Raw genomic sequence first — 22,842 nt, forward strand, 5'->3', positions numbered from 1 at the left:
TAATTTTTTTCCCCTCAATAGACTTCTTAAAATTTTTGAATCCCTAGACTTCTTTTATTTTAGCTTTTCCCATAATCAACTCTTGCACTCTAACAAATCCCAATATAACCTTTCTTCCCCAAATTCCGGCTACCTCCCTCCAATCCAGCAATCCTAATTTGATCTTGATAATCCATCCTAATAATTACACTCCCATTCTTCCTTCACCCCACCCCCTTTTTCCAATGTTTTGCCCCCCAGATATCCATGGGGGCCCCCTGAGTTTCTCCCCTTCTTAAGTTGTTCATGTCCTTCCCCTTGTGGGAAATCTGTAATTCCATTGGTTCCTGTCGTTCCCTCCTCAAAGGAGGGGTACTCCGCTTCTCTTTTTGTAAAACAATGTCAACTTTTCCCTTGTGGTGTGCTTCATTTTGTGTTGTATTGTCCCAGTCATCATCATTGTTATCTTCATACTGCAAATCAGAATCCACCTCATTGTCAAAATCATCCAGATTGCTGTCGCTGTCACTGTCACTATCTTCCTCTTCCATTTCCATTTCAGTATCTTCATCATCTGAAAAATCATATTCAGCAATCACCATCTGAAATTGCTGCTTTAGTTCTTGCTGTTGAATCTCATCTCGGCATAGTCCTATTTTTAGTTCCCACATGGCTGTCAAAACAATCCGCTGGAACTCAGGCGAGTACCTTTTTGTTGACATAGTTCCGTCTTGTCAAGGTCCCTACTTATCGTGTGGGGTGGAAAATGGTCGCTGCTTATTTTCCCAGTCTCAGCAAAGTAGTTGCATTTTCCAATTCCAAATTCACAAAGATCCAATCCAACATTTCACAATCCAAACATTTCAAAAGCATATACTTTTAACTTTTTAAAAGTCCAAATGAAATAAAGCTCATTTATAAATCCTTGTCAGCTCACTGGGTTGTCTGGGCTGCCGGCTCCCGGGGAAACAAAAGGCTTTCCTCATTCTTTTTCATCTTTCTGCAGGGAATCGTCCTTCTCCCCTTTTACCCTGCATCCAGGGGAGAACTTTTTTATGTCTTTGAGGATACCTTTTAACCATTCAGTTCGTGGCTTCGGGTATTTATTTTAATGTTCCTTAGCTACCGGTGGGAGGGGGTGGCTTCCGTTTTGTCTCCCTCTCTCCCAAATCCAAATTAATCCAAATTAATATTCAATATCCAATCCAAATTTGAGAGCTTACTTACAGTCTTGATTTCTAATTCTTTCTTTTGGAAGAATCCAGCGCTCTCCGCCTCCGGCTCGGAGCTTCTCTCCGCTAGAGCGACGATGGTGCTCAAAATGGCCCCCGCGACTTCTACCCTTCTCACTCCGGCGCTCTTACTAGGGCAGCCGGATAGTTGGGGAGTCCGGTTTGGGGCTCTGCCAAGCAGTTTTGCCCCCGGGACGCTCGACCCGGGGTTCTATGGGGTGCAGCGTTGCTCTCGCTGCCCTCCCTCCTCTAGCAGAGACGGGCTGTCTCGGAGCGAGACAAAGACCCCGCCGATCGGCGCTGGCGCTGGACCGGAAGCCGTTTAGGTCTTTAAAGGTTAACACCAACACTTTGAATTGTGCTCGGAAGCATACTGGGAGCCAGTGTAGATCTCTCAGGACCGGTGTTATGTGGTCCCGGCGGCTGCTCTCAGTCAGAAGTCTAGCTGTCGCATTCTGGATTAGTTGCAGTTTCCGGGTCACCTTCAAAGGTAGCCCCACATAGAGCGCCTTGCAGTAATCCAAGTGGGAGATAACCAGAGCATGCACCACTCTGGTGAGACAGTCTGCTGGCAGGTAGGGTCTCAGCCTGTGTCCCAGATGGAGCTGATAGACAGCTGCCCTGGACACAGAATTGACCTGCGCCTCCATGGACAACTGTGAGTACAAAATGACTCCCAGGCTGCACACCTGCTCCTTCAGGGGCACAGTTACCCCATTCAGGACCAGGGAGTCCTCCACACCTGCCCGCCTCCTGTCTCCCACAAACAGTACTTCTGTCTTGTCAGGATTCAACCTCAATCCGTTAACCGCCATCCATCCTCCAACCGCCTCCAGGCACTCACACAGGACCTTCACCGCCTTCACTAGTTTCCATTTGCTAACATCCTGTGTGCCTCTAAACGCTCTGTGCCCTTGCCATACTTGGGCCTTTTCACTAGGCCACCTATCCTATTTGCTTGCCTGCTGTTTCTCTTTCGGTTACATCGGCGCCAAGGTTTTTGCTAGTTATCTTGCTTTTTATTAGCTGAAGTATGATGACATGCCTGCAGATAGTGCTTGTAACATTCTTCTTGACTTAAGGAGAGTGAATATCCCACTGTGCAGAGGGAGGGCTATGGGCTTCAAAAGGAAAATAGGAACACTTCCAAGAAGTGAGTAATGTTGTTTTATTGTCTCTCCCCCCCCCCCCGCCCCATCGTAGGTGAAAACAGACAGACATGATACTTCTCATCCTAGTGTGCAGTGCTTCTGCTGTTCCACTTACTGTGCAAATCTCTAAGCAGCTTTCAAATCCTACAACCCCAATGTAGAACCTGATGCATCCCAGTGGAAGCAAAATAGGTTTTTTGTGTCGCCCCCCCCCCTTTATTTGTTGGAAAGGGTATTGTACTTCAAAACCAGGATGCTCTATACATTATACTATTTAATGCTGGAGTGGCCTTCTGGCATTTCTTTTGCAAATAACCATCCTCTTAGTCAATAAATTACTGCATGCACTTCTAAAATATAAACTCCTCATTGACCCAGAGAGCAAAAATTCAATGTACATTAGTGGCGTGCTCTGGGACATTTTCATTCATACTTTTTTCATTTAAAAGTTTGGTAGACTTGTCTGCAGAGCATTTTAAAACCCCTCTGATAATCCCCTCAGACTCCCACGGCGCACATTAATCGAGACAAGGCAGATGAGGTGCAGACGGTGGAGTTCACAGAGCACATGCAAGCTGATCCTTCATTTCAGCAGGAGCTCTCCCGCCTCCCCTTTCCAAAGCAGTAGTTCCTGCAAAACAAATGCCAGGTTGCATTTTTAAAAGTGTTGTTCGCTATGAATTCTGCCATTTCCAAAGCTAGGGCCTGTGCATTGAATTTGCAAGCTGACATTTTCATTCAGTGGCTGAAGAGGTGGAAGCCCTGGCTGCTAGGTTTGGAAGGGACCCCCATAGAAACGTAGGAAGCTTCCTTATACCAAGTTAGTCCATTGGTCTTTCTAGCCTATTATTGTCTTTATACTGACTTTATAACCTACCTGGAGATGCCAGGAATTAAACCCGAGAACCTATTGCATGCAAAGCAGTTTCTGTAAATGCAATGTAGAAAGAATCACATCCTTGTTCTTAGGAAGCTCAAATCCTACATTTCTTCAGCACTGCTTCTACTCCCTGTTTGTGGTTGCTGACTTGCTGTCATCCCATCCTTCCTCTCTCTTCCCCAGCTTTATTTTTGGGTGGATTTGCATGAAATCTGCAGACAAGGCTGCTTCTTCTGATGGTATGAGTCCTGCCAAATACCAAAAGGGTATAAAAAAGAATAGCAATCTCTCCCAGTGTTCTGTGGGCAAAAGAACAGGCAGAAGAGAGGCGACCCCTAGGTCTGATCACAGAGAAATTGGGTTTTTGTGCCTTTAAAGTTGGGTTTGGTGTGAAGGAAGAACTGCCAGGGATTTGCTTTCCTCCCAGTGGTTTTGTTTGTGGGCACTGATTCAGTGGAATTACGTTGGTGCCCTTAAGTGGTATTACAAACGCACAAAGCAGCAAGCAAAGGATTTGATTTGAGGCATAGGTTGGCAAGGGTAGTGGAAACTTCCATCTTGAGGACCCAAAACACCTCTCACCCCCTCCCCTCCTCAATTGTCCTTAGTCATCTGCCAAAGCTGCTTTTTGCTCAGTGGGGGAAGTTTGAGAGTGAGTGAAACAAGTAAGGTAGAGCGATAAATAAATAAATTAAAAGGAAGACTACACACACACAGAGAAGCAAAGTCCTCAAATTCAGAATTGTAAGGGGAAAGGGTGAGGGAATAGTTAATACTTTAGGCTACTAAACACAACAAGCACACTTAAAGCAACAACAAAGAAAATCAAGACTGAATGAAAGGATAGCTAACAGAATGGTTCCTGGAGTCCATACGCAAAGGCAAAATTGCAATAACTCCCTCCCCTGCTAACACCTTTACCTGTCCTAAGTGGGCCTTGCCCTCCTCCTTGTTTACCAGCCTCTGGGAGCATGTCAGGGCCCTCACATGACCTTTCCAGAGCTCATTAAGCAAGGTGAAGAACTTTAAAAGCGCTTTCCATGGTGGGTTCCAGTCTTCCCATTTATTTGTTTATTTATTTTGGGGCTGTGCGCCTAAAGTCATGATCATGTAAGTAGATTACGCGTATGTGGCGGTTCCACTGTATATTATTGTTAATTTGGGTTTCCCCCTTCTCTTCTTTCTCTTTCTTTTTTATTTTAAATACAGCTTTTTCTCCTTTTTAATTTTCCCCTCCTTTGATTTGTGTTCTTTTTGATATTCTGAAGATTTCAGGGCTTTCAAAAGTATTGTGCCTTGCTGTTCTAACCACTGAATTCACTAAAGTTTCTTTTTTAAAATATATATATAAAAACTACTGTTCTTTTTTATAGAAAATATTTAAATATTTTAAAACAGCACTTCCATTTAAAATATTGTGAGGCTGTATATAATCTAAAAACACAATGCAAAAGTAAGAACAATAAGAACGTCCAATGCAATCAGTAAAAGCTGGTTGGCAAAGAATCTCAAGTTCATAAGACTGTTTTCAGAAGATGTCTGAGAGCATGCAGGCAGTTGTTGAGGTCCTTCCAGCATTCTGCAAGCCTTGTGACATCCTTACTGTCTAAGAAGTGAAACTTAAAGCTATCTGCCAAGACACAGGTGCCAATTACTCTCAAAGTAAGAAAGGATCTTGATTATTTTACAGGACACAAGCAGCCTGACAATAAATCATTCCAGGAGTTGTAAAATTTGTACTTCACTTTCTGGAACAGATTTTTCGGACAGTTGTCAATGAAGTACTTTGAAAAGTATGCTTTATCCAGTCAGAAGTAAAACCCGCAAGGCTTTAAATAACCTTAATGTAATGTCTTTGTGGTTACACATGAGAATAATTAGTAGGTTCTGTCTTGTTTTATTCACTACACTACTGGCACGGAATCTGAAGTCCTATAGATTAGAAATGACATCTCTCTCTCTCCCCCCCCCCCCGGCATTTAGAAATTCTTTGTTTAAGCCAGTCTGTAATAGGCCTTGCTTATAAATCTGAAATAAATTGATCCTCCTTTCACAGAAGTGTATTTTTGTCATTGCATTGCAATATTATACAGATGCTAATGTTATTACAGAAATAAATGTACTGTTCATAGTCCTCCTTTCATGGAGCTGCTCCAAAGACTGTATCTCAGCAGTGGGAAACCTCTGATCCACAGGCCCAATTAGACCCAGCACAGATCCCAGTTTGGCCCATGAGGCCATTATCCACAAACCATGCCCATCTTCTTCTCACATGGCATCATATATGTCTGCAGAGGAGAAACGCTTCATTTGGCGCAACAGTTTGAATCCAATCTGCTTCCTGCAAATGGACTTTCGAGAAGCTTGCTGTAACTGCTAATCAGCTGATTGGTAACTACAGCAAGCCTTTTTGAAGGCACTCTTCCAGCACCAACAGGGCACTGTAAACTGATGATCAGTTGATCGCTGGTTACAGTGACCTGCGGTGAACTTTGACAGCTGTAAACTACGTTATCAGGTGATTGAGGTGGGCAGTCCAGCCCATGAGTCAGATTTGACTCATGGCAGTGAGGGGAATTAAAGATCTGGCCCATTGGCCAGATCCTGTTCCCCACTTCTGGTAAACATGGACAGCAATTTCAAATAGTATATAATATGCAATCTGTATGTCAGTTATTACATACATATTGATTGTATGCGTGGGTTTCTCCTTATCTTCACACACAAGGAATCTCTAAAAATTTTTTAACCATGAATTAGAATTCTATAACACATGAAAGAGGTCTTGGAAAACATTTTGGCTGGGATTGAAAGCTCTGCTTCAGGTGTGCTCAGTAGGAATTTAACACCTACCCAAACAGCAGGCACCCTGCCCTGCAATGCCATTTTGCAAACAGCTTTTTAAAGTCCAGATCAGGCATCCCCAAACTTCGGCCCTCCAGATGTTTTGGACTACAATTCCCATCTTCCCCAACCACTGGTCCTGTTAGATAGGGGTCATGGGAGTTGTAGGCCAAAAGATCTGGAGGGCCGCAGTTTGGGGATGCCTGGTCTAGATGATCCTCGGACTAGATGACCCTCAGGGTCCATTCCAACTCTTCAGTTCTACTATTCTCAGTCCTCTGAGTTTAAAAAGCTGTTTCTCATGTTACATGCTTACCTGCTGTTCACAATCCGAAAGCTCAATTGGGTGTGCAAAACTAGCTGTGTGGTATTTTTTTTAACCCAACCAATATGTACTTTTGAAATTGTCCAACATTCTTTTGAAAGTTTTTTAAGAGGAGTTTAAATGAAATAATTGGGTGATATACAACTAAATCACACTCAGACTTGATTCATTGATTTCAGTGGATTTACTGGTTGACTAACATTGACTAATATCCATAACAACAGCCACTTAAGATCCTGGATAAATGATTGGTGATAATTATTAGACTGAAGACAAGCCATCACATATTTCAGTAGATTTTGCGATTCATCCAAGAGCAAATAAATAAATAAATGGTTTATTTGTTTCCAGGTTCTAAAAGTCCTGTAATAGCAAAACAATGTGATTTTCCCATTGACCCTCATTTCTATTTTCTTCAGATGGTTGCATTCACAATGCCTAATACCCCTTGGGTTTGTTTTATTTTGTTTGCAATAAGGTCAACCAAACATAAAAGTCAAATTCAGGGCATATCAACATAACTTTGCCTCAGCCGTTATCTTTCTCGATGGTGCGTAGGTCTCTGTGAACTCAGCCATAGTTAGATACACAAAATCAGGGTGTGTTTTCCCTTCCAGTTGCTTAAATCTGATAGACTGCACATGGCTTGTATTCATATCTGTCTAAAGTTGTTGTCAGAGGGCCAACAGTAACCATTAACATGAGCAAAGGTTTACTTTGCAGGTTTGATGGGAAATGTACCCAGGTCTGTTCAATTTCAGTTGAATTCCTAGACTATGCCATCACTTTTAATGCACCAGGATATAATCAAATGTTACTGGAGTTCCAAAGCAAGTGAGAAACATGATCAAATAATTGCATCTGATACTTAAGCATGACTCTGCCTAACATATTAATAGCATGTTGATAGCATAATTTGTTTTATTAAGCCTATCTACAAAGTGTACTATTCTCCTATAGGCTTTAAGCATCCCTTCCACCCGTTTTCTGATAGGGTGTTACCCTTTTGTGTAATGTGGGTTAATAACAATGATCCCATTTGAGCAATTGTTGTTGTTGTTACTACTGTTACTACTAACTAACAACTACATGATTTAAAAAAAACGGTTTTTGCTTTCTTGGTAAATTATATATATTAAAATACGGACACCTGTACAATAATAGGCTTTCATACTTGGTTCAAAATGAATTCTGATTGAACTTGGTAACTTCAGCATGAAAAGCATGTGTTTTGCTTCCACTGACAATATGCCTTAGAATACCAGTTTCTATAAATCATATGTGGGGAGAGTGCTGTTAATGCTCAGGTTCTGCTTATGGGCTTCCCATAAGCATCTGGTTGGCCATTGTGGGAACAGGATACTGGACTAGATGAACTTTTGACCTGACCTAGGAGAGCTCATCTCATAATCTTCCAGTTAGAGATGTGTGATTTATTCTGCATTTAAATTAAGCCAACTACTTCTTGGTTTTTTTTAAAAAAAAAGTTTTGAGCATCTCTAATTTGTACTGTTGTCTAATCTTGTTCAACAAAAAGCTTCAGTTGACTTGGGTTGAAACGTTCAAGCACTTCTTTTTTTGATCCCCAACTTCAGCTGGTTCCGTAAAAGATACAGAAGCATTTTACTTCTTGCATCTCAAAACATTTCTATGCATCTCTCTCTGCCACTAGCACAGAGTGAGAAGTTACTTTGTCATAGCTTTGCCCTTTCTCAAAGACTCTTAAGTTGATGCCCTCACAGGTTGTACAGTCGGAACGATTAAAAAAGATGTTGAGCATATGTTATCTATGCAGATGAGTCAATGCAGATACTTGCTAATGCCTTCCAAGAGTAAAAATCTAATCTGTTTGCATGGCAGAAAGTTTTAAGCTAGTAGAGGAAACATTACCTCATTACAAAATAGCCAAAACCTTTTAAGATATGTTGCTAATATAGCTGTTAGGCACAGTGAATATTGGCTGTAGTTGAAGAGGAATTAAAGAACCTCTTAATGAGGGTGAAAGAGGAGAGCGCAAAATATGGTCTAAAGCTCAACATTACTAAGATCATCTCCTGGCAAATAGAAGGGGAAGAAATGGAGGCAGTGACAGATTTATTTTTCTTGAGCTCCATGATCACTGCTGATGCACTGCTGATGGTGACAGCAGTCACAAAATTAAAAGACGCCTGCTTCTTGGGAGAAAAGCAATGACAAACCTAGATAGCATCTTTAAAAGCACGGACCTTAAAAAGGTCCGTATAGTTAAAGCTATGGTTTTCCCAGTAGTGATGTATGGAAGTGAGAGCTGGACCATAAAGAAGACTGATCGCTGGAGAATTAATGCTTTTGAATTATGGTGCTGGAGGAGACTCTTGAGAGTCCCATGGACTGCAAGAAGATCAAACCTATCCATTCTGAAGGAAATCAGCCCTGAGTGCTCACTGGAAGGACAGATCCTGAAGCTGCGGCTCCAATACAGTGGTACCTAGGTTTACAAACACAATTGGTTCGAGAAGTCTGTACTTAACCTGAAGCGTACTTAACCTGAAGAGAACTTTCCCATTGAAAGTAATGGAAAGTGGATTAATCCGTTCCAGACAGGTCCGCAGAGTACTTAAACTGAAAATACTCAAACTGAGGCATACTTAAACCGAGGTATGACTGTACTTTGGCCACCTCATGAGAAGAGAAGACCCTGGAAAAGACCCTGATGCTGGGAAAGATTGAGGGCACTAGGAGAAGGGGACGACAGAGGACGAGATAGTTGGACAGTGTTCTCAAAGCTACCAACATGAGTTTGACCAAACTGCGGGAGGCAGTGGAAGACAGGAGTGCCTGGCATGCTCTGGTCCATGGGGTCACGAAGAGTCGGACACGACTAAACGACTAAACAACAACAACAACAACAAAAGTGCCTTATTCTACTCTGTTTTATGCTGACAGCAGTGTTGAACTTAGTTGTGTTACCTAGAATCATAGAGTTGGAAGAGACCACAAGGGCCATCCAGTCCAACCCCCTACCAAGCAGGAAACACCATCAAAGCATTCTTGACATATGCCTGTCAAGCCTCTGCTTAAAGACCTCCAAAGAAGGAGACTCCACCACACTCCTTGGTAGCAAATTCCACTGCTGAACAGCTCTTACTGTCAGGAAGTTCTTCCTAATGTTTAGGTGGAATCTTCTTTCTTGTAGTTTGAATCCATTGCTCCGTGTCCAGTTCTCTGGAGCAGCAGAAAACAACCTTTCTCCCTCCTCTATATGACATCCTTTTATATATTTGAACATGGCTATCATATCACCCCTTAACCTTCTCTTCTCCAGGCTAAACATACCCAGCTTCCTAAGCCGTTCCTCATAATAAGGCATCATTTCCAGGCCTTTGACCATTTTGGTTGCCCTCTTCTGGACACGTTCCAGCTTGTCAGTATCCTCTTTGAACTGTGGTGCCCAGAACTGGACACAGTGCTCCAGGTGAGGTCTGACCAGAGCAGAATACAGTGGTACTATTACTTCCCTTGATCTAGATGCTATACTCCTTTTGATGCAGCCCAGAATTACATTGGCTTTTTTAGCTGCTGCATCGCACTGTTGACTCAGGTCAAGTTTGTGGTCTACCAAGACTCCTAGATCCTTTTCACATGTACTGCTTTCAAGCCAGGTGTCACCCATCCTGTATTTGTGCCTTTCATTTTTTTTTGCCCAAGTGTAGTACTTTACATTTTTCCTTGTTAAAATTCATCTTGTTTGCTTTAGCCCAGTTGTCTAATCTGTTAAGGTCATTTTGAAGTGTGATCCTGTCCTCTGGGATATTAGCCACCCCTCCCAATTTGGTGTCATCTGCAAACTTGCTCAGGATGCCCTCAAGCCCATCATCCAAGTTATTGGATGCTGCCCTTCATGAGGAGATCAGAATTGTATCCCTCAAATATACTGTTTCTTAGCTGTGTTTCATATTGTTTCCTATATTATAAATGAGATTGTTCCAGCTTTTTGAAATAGAATCTTAAATAGAACATGGAGGTAGATTTATCTGGAACTGCATGAAAACACAAAGTAGACACAGTAGAGCAAAAATGTGATTTCAAGAGGAGAACATTCTAGGCTTTGTATTTCTTGAACACACTTTGTAAATTTTTAACATCATAGCATTCATGGGCATAGTCAAGCTCACTACAACTTATCATTAGTAATGCCAAACCATAGTTTAGTGTTTTGTGATAGTCTTTAAGGTGCCAGTTTTTCCCCATTTTGCTACCCCTTTGGCATTTTAAAATTAGATAATAAACCGATTCATCCATTGATAGAAAGCCATTTGATCTATTAAAAATGCTTTGCCATTTTTACTAGGAGGGCAATAGTAAAACAAATTGATGCTTGTCGTCAAAAAGTTGAAATCGCTGATTCATCTTGAACAGATCCAAATATAGATTTGCACTCTATTTTGAGGGGCTGGTGGAATAAGAACAGTGCTTAAGGTACTTATCTAGCAACTAGTGTTCAGATAAGGGTTGTACGAATGGTCTCACCTCTAAGCAACAGCACATGGCTTTCTATGAGATACTTTGAAGATGCCGTTATGGTAGCAAATAGTCAGCAAGTCTCTTGTTTCCTGCTCTCGAATGGCTCTGAAGTAATGTGTTATTGCCAAGTCAATGACCTTCACTGAACTGGTTATACAAGAGCAAATTGAAGATGTGCCAAATTGAAGATGTGCCATGTCATCGTCCTGGAGATGAAAGAATGGATCAAGTTTGCTAATTGAAAATACATTAATTTTAAAACATGATAGATTGTTTGAGGTTCTCTAAAGAGATCCTTGCAATATGTGGAGTATTTACGTGCTGTCATCAGACAGCCAACATGGTAAAGTGGGTAGAAATATCAAACTTGGGTCAGAGACAACTAGGTTTAAATCCCAGTTCAGCCATGGAGCTCACAGAGATACCTTGGACAGTCACTTTCTCTCTGCCTAACCTACCTCATAGGGTTTTTATTCTGTGAACCTCCCTGAGATCTTGTGAAGAATCTAATAGATTAAATAAATAAATGCCATTTATGATCACAGTAATGCAGTAAAAGTAAGTCTTTTCCTTCAAAGAAAGTGTGTTTGAAAGAAAGATGTACCCACGCTTATTACTGTAAAGAGAAACAGGTTTTCAGGTACAGTAAGCCTGCAACTTATGCTCATTTAACTTGTGCACATTCTGCTTTACACACTTGGCTAAATGAATGAATGAATGGGGGTGGGCATCAGGGAAAAAAGACTTTGGTAATCCCACCTGCAATTGAACCCAGTGTGTTTTGACTATTTAGCTTTAAGCACGATCCCCGGAACATAACCTCATGTAAAGTTGTGGGCTTACTGTATTTGAAATCAGGATGCCTGAGAAGTGTTTGTGTCCCTGCCTCTCAAACATTTTGCGTAAGCTCCCTTAACTATATGTTTAATTATTCAAGGCAGATTTGGTTTAATGAACCAACTTCTTGCTGCCTCGGTTGCTTTTCGGTTCTTAGTTTCTGATGTGCGACTGTCACTTCTATAATTCTATAATTAGTTTTCTCAAGGTTTCTTGACTCAGCCCCATTCTTTTAAATTTGATTTCCCATCATGCCTGTTGCCTGCCTCAGAGTGTTGTTAAAGGGCATTTTTTGTTGTTATATGTAACCACTGGGTTTGCTATCACACATAGAAGTAATACCATTGAAGTCAACAGGATGCCATTGGCGTGAGCTAGTGGACATCCAGCCAACATAGCATGAGCAAAGGCTGCATAGTTTGGTAGATGATGTGATGATATTTACTAATTTACCCTAGGCAGTGTCTTTATGGTTCTAGCTGAGCTGGCCTGTCTGAAAATCAAAATTATGTTAAATTAGTTCCATATGCCCCTTCATAATAATTAACTACAAGCTGATAAAGATCTATCTGGAGTCTTTGACCAGCTTACATGTACTGCTTCTTACTTTTAGAATGTGGGTAATAGTGCATGTAAATACAGAGGTCTGTGGGGCGGGGCTTAAAAGCCATTAGTGCTTGAGGAATTTTAGCTAAATGCAGGACAGGAGTGTACTAATTATTACATTAAGCTAATGTATTAGCTGCAGTTAAGTCGGTCCAAGTATGCACTTTCCAACAAAAGACTTAGCTACATTATACACATGAAAAAAGACAGTGGTGAATCTTGGCGCTTATAAGTGGCATTCTCTGTTTTCACGGAACAAGCATTAATCAAACTTCAAATGCTGAAAGAAGAGCACTTCTTACAACTTAATTGTCAGATGCAGCAACTGAGTATCTGCTGTAATGGAAAATCCACTCTTGAGCCAATTCCTTTCGCATGCAGAGCTCCTGTGTTTCCAGGCTCTCTATGTTGAATTCAGTTGGATGGCTTTAAAAGAGGATTAGACAAATTTGCGGAGGACAAAGCTATCAATGGCTGTTAGCCATGAAGACTATATTCTGCCTCCATTATCAGAAGCATTTGCCTCTAAATACCAGTTGATGTGAATCACAGGTGGACAGAGTGCTCCACTGGGGGGTTCCCCCCCTGCTGTTTTGCTGCCACGCCCAATTTAAGGTGTTGACTTTTGAGTATAAAACCCTCTATGACCCAAGTACTTAAAGTAGTGCTACAACCACTACCTGCTGGCCTGAGCCATAAGCTTTGCAGGAAAGTCTCTGTTTGTGGTCCCATTACAGGGGTCAGCAAACTTTTTCAGCAGGGGGCCGGTCCACTGCCGAACTAAATTTTGAAAATAAAAATAAGAATGAATGAATTCATATGCCCCACAAATAACCCAGAGATGCATTTTAAATAAAAGGACGCATTGTACTCATGTAAAAACATGCTGATTCCCAGACCGTCCGCGGGACGGCTTTAGAAGGCGATTGAGCTTGATCCAGCCCTCAGGCCTTAGTTTGCCTATCCATGCATTGACAGCTGAGGCATATTTTGCGGTAATACAGAGCAGAGCCTTCTCTGTTGTGGCACTCTGGATGTAGAACTACCTTCCACTGGAGTGTAGCTGACCCCCACACTGCCAGCTTCCTAACATCAAGGGAAGAAGTATTGTTTTCACTCAGGCCTTTGAGGATAGATTAGCCGAAGAGCCGTAGTTCTCAGCCTTTGGATTTAATATCTGTAGTATTGTAATGCACTGCATTTTATGGAATCTTTTGTATATCACCCTGGAATCCTTTGGGATGAAAGGTGATTTTTAAACATAATGAACAACAACAACAACAACAACAAACTAATAACTAATAACCAATAGAAACTATGGGTGCACAGTTGTTGTTGTCAGTTTGTATGTGTGTGTGTGTTGTATACATAATTTCCTGTAACACAGATCTAGAAGGTCAAATGGATGCCACTGTATAAGGTAAGTCAAAGAAGGAAGGAGGGAGCCAGATGTAGACATGGGGAGCATGGGTAAGCCCCAAAATCAATCTATTTTGGGGGGATGCCTGCTTATGACCCCCTGTGATGAAACATTATCCAAGTTCTAAAACAGTTCTAGTATCTGTAGTAAGGTTTAAGGTTACACATACTTTCAACGTGAATTCTGGTTTCACAGCTGATAGCCATACATATGACTATTCTAAGAAAAAGAGGAGAGAAGGGGATTTGTCAGACTCGTCTACTATGAGAGCAATCCTTCCCAATCCAAATGTCCATGTGTCATATTTAATGGCTACAGTTTTGTTGAACTTTTAAGCTACGGAATTTACTATGGAATACTGGGCCCACAATATAGTATTAGATAGATTTGGGCTGAACTTTCAGTGTAGGGTGACTGATGAAAGAAGGATAAATTGTACTAATATGTACGTGGTAGAATGGCTTAGTGAGAAACACCAACAACTGATTTGAATAGTTCATATAATAATAATAAAAACTGTTTTAGAATGCAGTGTGTAACATTTTTATGGACTTGTTTTCCTGGTGAAATAGGGTGGCTCCTTCAGGTATAATATTTCATTATAACTTAAAAGCATTTTTTTGGCTCCAGGTTAAGATTGTCATGATAGCACCTTGTCATTCGCAATGCAAGTTCTCGGTGAATGTTTGCACAATTATATAATAGTTATTCACATGCAAGGTTGAAATGGTTGAGGTTCTGTTACATTTTGGAAGTTGATATTCTCTTGGGGGGATGTTAGCCTCCAAATGTCACCCAATAATGCATTGATCTGCTTCTGTAGTTGCTGACAGATGATCCAATTATCAACTGACCTCTGCCAAGTATTTCTGACCATCTTGTGTACTTAATACTGTCCTGGTTTATTACTGTCAGCTGTTTATCAGTTGCAAAAATGGCTGCTTGCACGGTGACAATGACAAGACAGCAGGTCCTATTCATCTCCACAAGCACAGCAGCATGCAAGCTTGTGCTTTTGTAGTGTTACTTCTACCTGGTAAGGATAGAGCTGTCAAGTTCTATCTTACTTTGCAGTCTTTCCCACTGTGTAACGTTTTCTGCCTGAATAAGAGAGTTGATGTGTGGAGGGTGGCTACAATTAGTTTTGATAACACAAATAGATGAAGCTGGTGATGATAGGTGGTGGATGGTTGCTTCCTATCTCCTTGGTCACCACAGCTGGGGGAGTGTGAGAAGTTGATTATATATTGATGGTTACTGCTTCAAGCAGGCCTGCATAACTTGTGGCCTGTCAGGTACTCAACAGCTTCTTCGTTTTTGGATTCCCAAGCAGGTCACAAAAACAGGAGGTTTGTTAAGGCTCAGGTGGACTACCACAAATGCCTATTGGGACTGCATTAGGGGGACACACAAGTTGCGTGGACCTGACGTAAACTGATCATTTACGAGTTTGCCTATGCTTGATTAAGAGGACCATATAATATCCACCATTACCATACTCTTCCTCCATGGAGCTCAAGGCTTTGATCTCCTTTGATTTCCACAACAAGTTAAGAGATCCAGTAGGGTTTGTGGCTGAACAAAGATTTGAACTAGATCTCTCCCCGATTCATGTCAAAAGCTATGGGCCAAATGGGACATGACATTTGTTGAATAGTTTGGCACTTTGCAGTTGTATTTTCTTTAACAGCTGTATTGGGAGAGCTGGATTGGGGCAATGGCATGGGGGAGGTAGGAAATGCAGTTTTAACCCTTTGCCTCCACTATGATCCTAAGCAGAATTGCCCTTGCATCTGCTGCTCGCAATGGGGAAAGACTCTCACGGATAGATAGAACTGAGTAGTCTTACTGAATAATAGAACAGGAATAAATTGCTGCTAAATTATCCAGAAGGGTTTTGTTTTGTGTCTTTGTCTGCATTTCTTACCTCTTGCAGTGCGGTTCTTTGGAGGGCACAAGTTCACGTCTATTATTTTAAGAAGGTTATGGTCCTTAAGATTCTGCGGCTTAGAGCCAGTAGAAAGGTCCCAAAGGAAGATGTGTATAGTGGTGGAGGAGATATTTCCCATATTGCAGGATACGGCTCTAGGTTGTTTCTCCATTTAAATGGCTGAAATACTTTGTGTGCATCAGAGTAAATCATGCAGGTCCTTCCCACAAGGTTCAGCTGGCAAACCTCAGTATGTTTCACACATTTTAAAGCAACATTTCTGCACAGTGTCTGTGGGTTTTGTTTATAGGAAAATGAGACACTAATCCCCAGATTAAAAAAAAAACTCCCACAAAACTTGTTATGCCAAGACAATAGAAACCCTTTTTTAATCTGTAGGGGTTGAGAGTTCCCAAACTGAGCTAATAAGTTCTGCAGAAAGGTCTGGAATTGTCATTACCCTCCACATATACGCCGGACACCCTTTCCTTATAAAAATTAATGATTTTTTTCTTTTTGGTGCTGTTCTCTAGTAGGAAGAGCTTTTTCACCTAGTAAAATACTGTACCTCTGTTTTGTGATGGTGCAAGGTGACTAGAATCAATGCTAAGCTAACTTGTAAAAAAGCTACTTCTAACCTAACATTGCAAGGAGTCTATGCAGCTAAGTGATATATCTAACCTATAACAAGTAAATTAAGGGCCCATTCTGTTGCGACTGCCAATGCAGGTCTCTTTGTTCTATGTTAGATTGCTGGGGTGGCACTGTCAGATCCCGAAGCTCTTTTTGTTATCGTAACAATAAAGTATTGTAATTGGCTTGCAGGAGAGAGGGTTTAGTTGCTGTTGGTAAATCCTTGCTTCTCTTCAAGCAACAGGGAGCAGAGTAATTCTTTCCCCAGCTTCTCCTACCCCTCCTTCCTCTGCTCTGCCACTTTAGTCCTGGGTCTGTCTTCATGTATTTATGTTAGCTGCCAATCTTCTGGGTTCAAAACAGAGTTGGGTGAATATATTGATTACCCTTTGTGATATCTTTTCTGGCAGGGTTTTGGTTTTGTTAATCTGATTTCCTTTCCGCCTAACCTGGCTTGGCTTTGGGACACTGAACAGAATCCACAGCTCAGAGGATGGTTCACAGCTCAGTGGTTGAGCAAGTGTGTGTGTGGAGAATGACATTTGCCCTGATATCTTGGAGAGCCATGGTCAGTCAGAGTCAACAGTAGTGGATTAGATGGGGCAGTGGTTTAACTCAATATAGAAGCAAGTTTATATGTTCACCTGATGGCTTGTGGCCTCCTGTTTGGATTTTGTTGGATGATCTGCAGAGTCATTAGTGGGTGGTTCTACTTTGGGACAGAGGTCATCTAGGTCATATTTGGCTCCTTGCAACATTGTGATTAGACTGAGGCCCACAGCTTCAACATCTCTGGTCCATGGAGATGACTAGTGAGGGTGGGTGGAGGAAGAAGAGGGTAGCTCCATTGACAACACGAAGTGTATGACACACAGCAGTCAACTCCATTCCATCTAGTGAAGAAGACAGTACATTGACACTGTCCTCCTGACTCATGATCTAGTCATGATGGGAAAGAAATGGAAGGGAGGTTGTGCTTTCTCTGGTGCTTGCCCATGCCCCCCCCCCATTTTTTATTTATCTGTTTAGTACATTTGTATTCCTCCTTTCATCCCAGAAGTTCAGGGTAGCATGCATGCCTCTCTGTGTTGCTCATTCCCCACTTTGAGAATCAATAACTGAAGGCATCCCCTATTCATAGCTAAACAACCTTCCCATTACCAAGCAACCAATTACTGCTCTGGAATATTCTCAAGCATCTTCTTTTAATATCAGCTCGTGCCTGAGCTGCGGCACAGTTAACACCAGCAGATTTTCCTAAATGACTCTTAGTCTGCTTCAAGTCAAGCCTTTTGCAATACAGAAGTTACCACAGCTCACTTGTATGTGATGTGTAAACAAGAGATGGAGAAAACTATGAGGGACAAGAGGAGGAAAGCATTTTGTGTGTGTTGGGCATGGCATCCTAAGCACATGAGGTCAGTGCTTTTGACCTCTCCATATGGTGGAGATTTCCTACTGTTGTTCATTGTCCTAGGGCATGTAGATCAGTGGGTTCCATGAACATTGTTATGTTTTAAGCCTTGTATTAACCTTGAACATAAATAGCAGGTGTTAAATTCATCACTTCAGCTACTCTGAAATTTGAACTTAGCACTCAGCTGGAAGTGCAATGGGGGGGGGGAACCTGAATGCTGGAGCTTGCAAACCTCTGCATAAACTGCTTCTAAGTAGGAAGGCTATGTAGTACCACGTCCTACCACAGTAATTCAATGCTTTGTTATTTTGACTTTGCACTCTGAATCCACTCTAAGCCCTGGTTCCATGAGCAATTACAGTACTTGTAGAACACTATTTAGTGGAAATCCCATTGTAGCCTATCACATTCATAGCACTGTCAGATTGGAGCAGGGGAAATTAGAGAAATGGCTGGCAAGAAATAAGATTCCCCCCAGGCTGCATCTTTCCCTCATCTTCCATTGGTAAAATGCTATTTTAAATAAGTTTGTAGAAAATAGATGCAGCTTCTTCAAAGAAGTATAATATAATTTAAGGTTATAACAACAGACAACATTCTTAAACAACTTAACCACTGGTTTTACAATTTGGAATGCAGAAACCTTGCCTTATAAACTAAGTTATTCCAGCTCCATGTTGTCTATACTGGCAGGCAATGGCTATCCAGTGTTTCAGACAAGGGACATTCCCAACCCTACCTGGAGATGCCAAGGATTGAACCTGTTACGCATGCAAAACATATACGCCACCTCTAAGTTACATTTCTTTTCCATTAATAAGATAGGGCAAGTTAAGAAAACAAAAGAGGAAAATACATATAAAGAGTAATGATTACTACATTTTTCTAAATTTACAATCAGTAGAGGAGAAAGCCAAAAAGAAAACAAAAATTATTCTTGTTAAGGTATTGTGTCTCCCACTCTGCTATTCTCTGTAGTTTTGTTTCCCTGCTGCTCACCTTCTCTAACTTAACTATGCTGGTCAGTTTCTAACTGATGTTCGTCTGTATGATCACATAAGCCCTATCAAAAAGTTTTATAATCCACCTTGCAACTGAAATGGGTTATCTTTTTATTAAAGCTGAAACAGTTTACCACGCATGCTGATGCCCAGAAATAAACGACCCCTTTCAGATAACAGAATGGCATGACCAAAGTGTCCTGGGATTCAGATTTATTAATCTTTTTAGAATACAATTCCCATCTCTACCTAGAGATTCCACAAACTGAATGTGAGACCTTCCACCTACAAAGCACATTCTCTCTTAGTGCACCACATTCCTTCCCCTAAGGATAGGGAAGGTGTGTTTTAAGTTGTATGTTCTGAGAAACATATTTACTTGCTGAAACGAGCACAGCATGATGCAGTTCAGTTGTGAACTGATACATGGTACTTAACTAAGTTGACATTAGGTGTCCAATTTTGCCCCATACTGCAGATGATGGGAAGGGAGACAAAGAAGACGAGAGTAGGCTATTGTGTACATTTTTAGGGTACTTGGCATCAATGTGTATTCATTTCAGCTCTGCCCTTGAGTAATGCGCAAGTGAAGACACAGCCTAAGTTAGTGGTGGCCCTTGAATGTGCATGGCTTGTTATGACATCATAAATAGTTGAGTAACAGCTCCCTAAGTAATTCTTTAAAAGCTCTGAGGTTTGGAAAGAGCTCTTATTTAAAATGGGAAATTAAATGTTCCTTTGATAAAATGTGAACTTAAAAAACAAAAACAAAAAAAGGATTTGGCAATTGAATTTATACAGAGCGTTTAGCAGCTACGTCACCGTGCAGATTTATAGCAGAAATGAGTATTGAGAGCCTACTTAATAGGCGTGATTAAATAACAAAAGAAAATTTGGTAACGTTTGAGGTTTGCAAGAGGTTTAAATACGCTCCACAAGACATTGCTGTAAATTGTCCCAAAACAATTATTTGAACCTATTATTTCATTCTGGGCTCATGAGAACATAAACTTCGCTAAAACCGCAGCCGAAGGGCACTCCCAGAGTTTGCAGCCTTGGGAGATTTACTCATCAGCACAATATGATGACACCACTTCACAGATAAGGGGCCTCTCAGGGCTCCTTGGGAAACGGAGACAGAAATTAAGCCAGGCAAGTTATTGTGAGACAGGTTTTGGCAATTGTTTTTTGGATGCTAAGGCAAGAATATATCCAGTCCCTAGACCCTTTCTAGCCTGATTTCATAGAGTAGAGGTAGGAATCATTTTTCAGCCTGAGGGTCACCTTCCTTTCTGGAACTTCATGTTGTTTTCAGGGTGGTTGCCCCCTCATATTTTGTCACCCTCAATATATTTGTACTTTTGCAAAGGTTTTGGGTTTCCTTGAACATGTTGATACTTCCCTCTTGTTTCCCACTGGGTTCCTCTTGGTTATAACCTTGTTGGCACTCAATGGCTGCATTTGCAGTTAGAGCTAGTGATGATAAAGGATGCAATCCTGTCTGACTTGCAAACGCGAAATAGCATTTACGAATCAGAGTAGAGCCCTTTTGTGTCAGATCGCCTTTCCGCCACTCAGTTGTGCGACATGACAACTAGGGCATTCATTCCTAAGTTATAAAAGAAACCCCTACAGCTCACTTTTTACCAACTATACATAAACTGCTCAGAGTATAATGATGGTGGGGCTAATAATAATAATAATTGCTGCTATGTATTACATACAATATATACAATAACTACATGTCCTTAATCTTTGCATTCACAGAGATTTGGATTCTACCTGTTTTATGGCTGCCTTATGCAACGAGACCCTTCTCCGTACTTGAGAAGCTGTTTAAAAATAATTCTTCAAGGAAACTCTGAATGAAATATACCAATATAGCTCAGAGCTGCCTAAGTTGTACTTCACTGGCAGGTGCAGGAGCCCAGAAATACCCTGTTCTTAGAAAGGGTACTTCAGCAAAGTTCTGGCATTTCTGCTGTTTCTTTTCTAGGCCTTCGCACTTCTCTATTTAAATCCGCAATCTTTTTTATATAACATGTGGAGAAATTAGAGGGACATTCCAGACTCTTGTCACATTCAAGCTGCAGTTCCTCTTGGAGGGGCCAGCTTGGAAAGACAGTAGCCATTTATTCTCCAGTTAAATCTCCCTTGAAAATATTTTTTCACATCAGCTACCACTGAAGGAAATGTACCACTCTTTCCAATGTAGCTCTGAGCCTCTTAGTGCTCTGTATTGCAGATTTACTCCTGTCATTTATCAGTAAGACTGGCAGCTGTTTTTGACCGCAACCATAGTGCAGTGCATGTTTTGCATCTACCACACTTGAAATTGGGCAGCTACAGTTACAGGTACAGACAGTTGAGCAAGTGAGAAGAGTTTACACTAGGATTGGGCTCAGTGATAAAGAGGTTAGACTCAAGGATGCAGAAGCCACTTCACTATTTTTGGGCGACCTCCTGTTCTGCTTCCAAACACAGGCACTCAACCAACCTGAGTTCCCTATTACAGGGAGCAAGTGGGACCTACAACATATTATTGCAACATACCCCCCTCCTCCAAAATGCTCCTGTTCCGTGTTCCAGCCACAGCATCCCACTTCCCCCGTGGCCCATTTTTCTTTCTTTCCCAACAGCCACATAAAATTCCATGTCTGCTTAGCGTGCTGAGTCCTTGTGGGACTGCAGGAGGTGTTGCCCCCTTGTTGTTGCTTTTAAAAAAAGTTGTACACACTTTGGGGTTCCCCCAGATATGCTGCCATCTCTCTCTTGTTTCTCAGTGGCCTCATTTTACCTGCAACTCTGGTGGCATGCAGCAGCTAAGTTTGCTATTAGAGGGAGTTAGGATTAGAACAGCCATCCAGCATTTTTGCTTTAAGCACTGGTTGTACACCTGCTTTAGAACTTTAATAAAATGTAAGCATCAGAAATAGCAAAGGAAGAACAACCTAAATTTGTTTGGCATGATTTGCGTGAGTATCAGTTTTTATACCTTTATAGACTGGTGTAACCTATTTTGGAAATGAATTTTGTAGCAGGTGGCTTAGAAGCGGAAAGGAACCTGGAATTATGGTAGTTGATGGTGTGTCATAGATGTGCTTCACATAAATTACAGTGTGTCTACCCTTCCTCTAAAAATAAAAACCAGAATCCTCTTTATTTTAAATCTGGGGGCTGCTCACTCTGCTTCCCAACTCCCCGAGCACTCGATCACATTAACCCCCTAGAGCTCCCCCTTCCTACCCCACACAACTACTAAGCTCACTTTTCACCTTTCCAACTCCATTTCTGAAGCCATTAAGGGTTTGTTTGGTTTTTTTTTTAAAGGAAAAAATGTTATAACCGGAGAAGAAACAGGAGAAATAGCAGAGATGGGTACAATGCAGAAGCAGACACCAAATGCTAATACAACAGAGCCTTTCCAAACTCCTCCTTGCTACACTCAAGATTGTTCTAAACTGCCCCACCCCACTCCTAGCATTGTTTAAAACAGCCACTTCTTTTCCTTTCAGTGTTCCTCCCTTTGCTCAAACCTCTTCCTCTTCTGCTGCCTCATGTGAGAGAGATGAAGAATTCAGAACTCTCACATATTCCATAGTACCACCATGCAATGAAGGTAATTTACTCAAACCCCTGCCATTGTTTAAAACCACCATTTTTCACTCACTTCTTTCCATCCCTTCTGAAATATACTCGGAGTCGAGAGTGAATTTCATGCTCTTTATTCAGCTCATAGTCATCAAGGAGGAGAAGAGAAGACGAGTGGCTCTTTTCCCAAAACCATCTGCTTATATACATTATTTACACAATGGGCCTTGCATGATTGGCTACTTCAGGGCTACACCTGTGGGCCAATTATATTGTGGATTGACTTCTGCCTGCAGCCTGATTGGCTGCTCCTACAGGCCAATCAGGTAGCAGATTCACTTCTGCCAGCCGCCTGATTGGCTGCTCCAGCAGGCCAATCAGGTTGCGGATTCACTTCCACCTGGAGTTGGATTGGGTAGCTCCCGCTGATTCTGAATCCTATTGTTCTAGGATTCAGCTCAGTACATAACACCCCTCCCCTCTAAGTTCCAGT

At 41.5% G+C, this 22,842-nt stretch overlaps 2 protein-coding genes across 13 annotated transcripts in view; one reads left to right on the forward strand and one right to left on the reverse strand.

Moving 5' to 3' along the window:
- Positions 1-22,842, forward strand: part of CMSS1 (cms1 ribosomal small subunit homolog) — a 180,679-nt gene that overhangs the window by 129,994 nt on the left and 27,843 nt on the right. For 3 of the 10 annotated variants that reach the window (XM_088668180.1, XM_088668184.1, XM_088668185.1), the window contains exon 2: positions 22,274-22,377. The exons of the other annotated variants lie outside the window; for them this stretch is intronic. In XM_088668180.1, coding sequence (XP_088524306.1) covers positions 22,372-22,377 — 6 coding nt within the window. In that variant the 5' untranslated portion in view covers positions 22,274-22,371. The remainder of the gene's footprint in view (positions 1-22,273; positions 22,378-22,842) is intronic. 10 annotated transcript variants of the gene reach the window in all.
- The window catches only part of FILIP1L (filamin A interacting protein 1 like), a 156,823-nt gene that overhangs the window by 126,432 nt on the left and 7,549 nt on the right, over positions 1-22,842 (reverse strand). The window lies entirely within an intron of this gene.

The sequence above is a fragment of the Zootoca vivipara genome, chromosome 4 (genome assembly GCF_965207765.1).
Source record: "Zootoca vivipara chromosome 4, rZooViv2.hap1.1, whole genome shotgun sequence".
NCBI classification, from domain to species: Eukaryota; Metazoa; Chordata; class Lepidosauria; order Squamata; family Lacertidae; genus Zootoca; species Zootoca vivipara.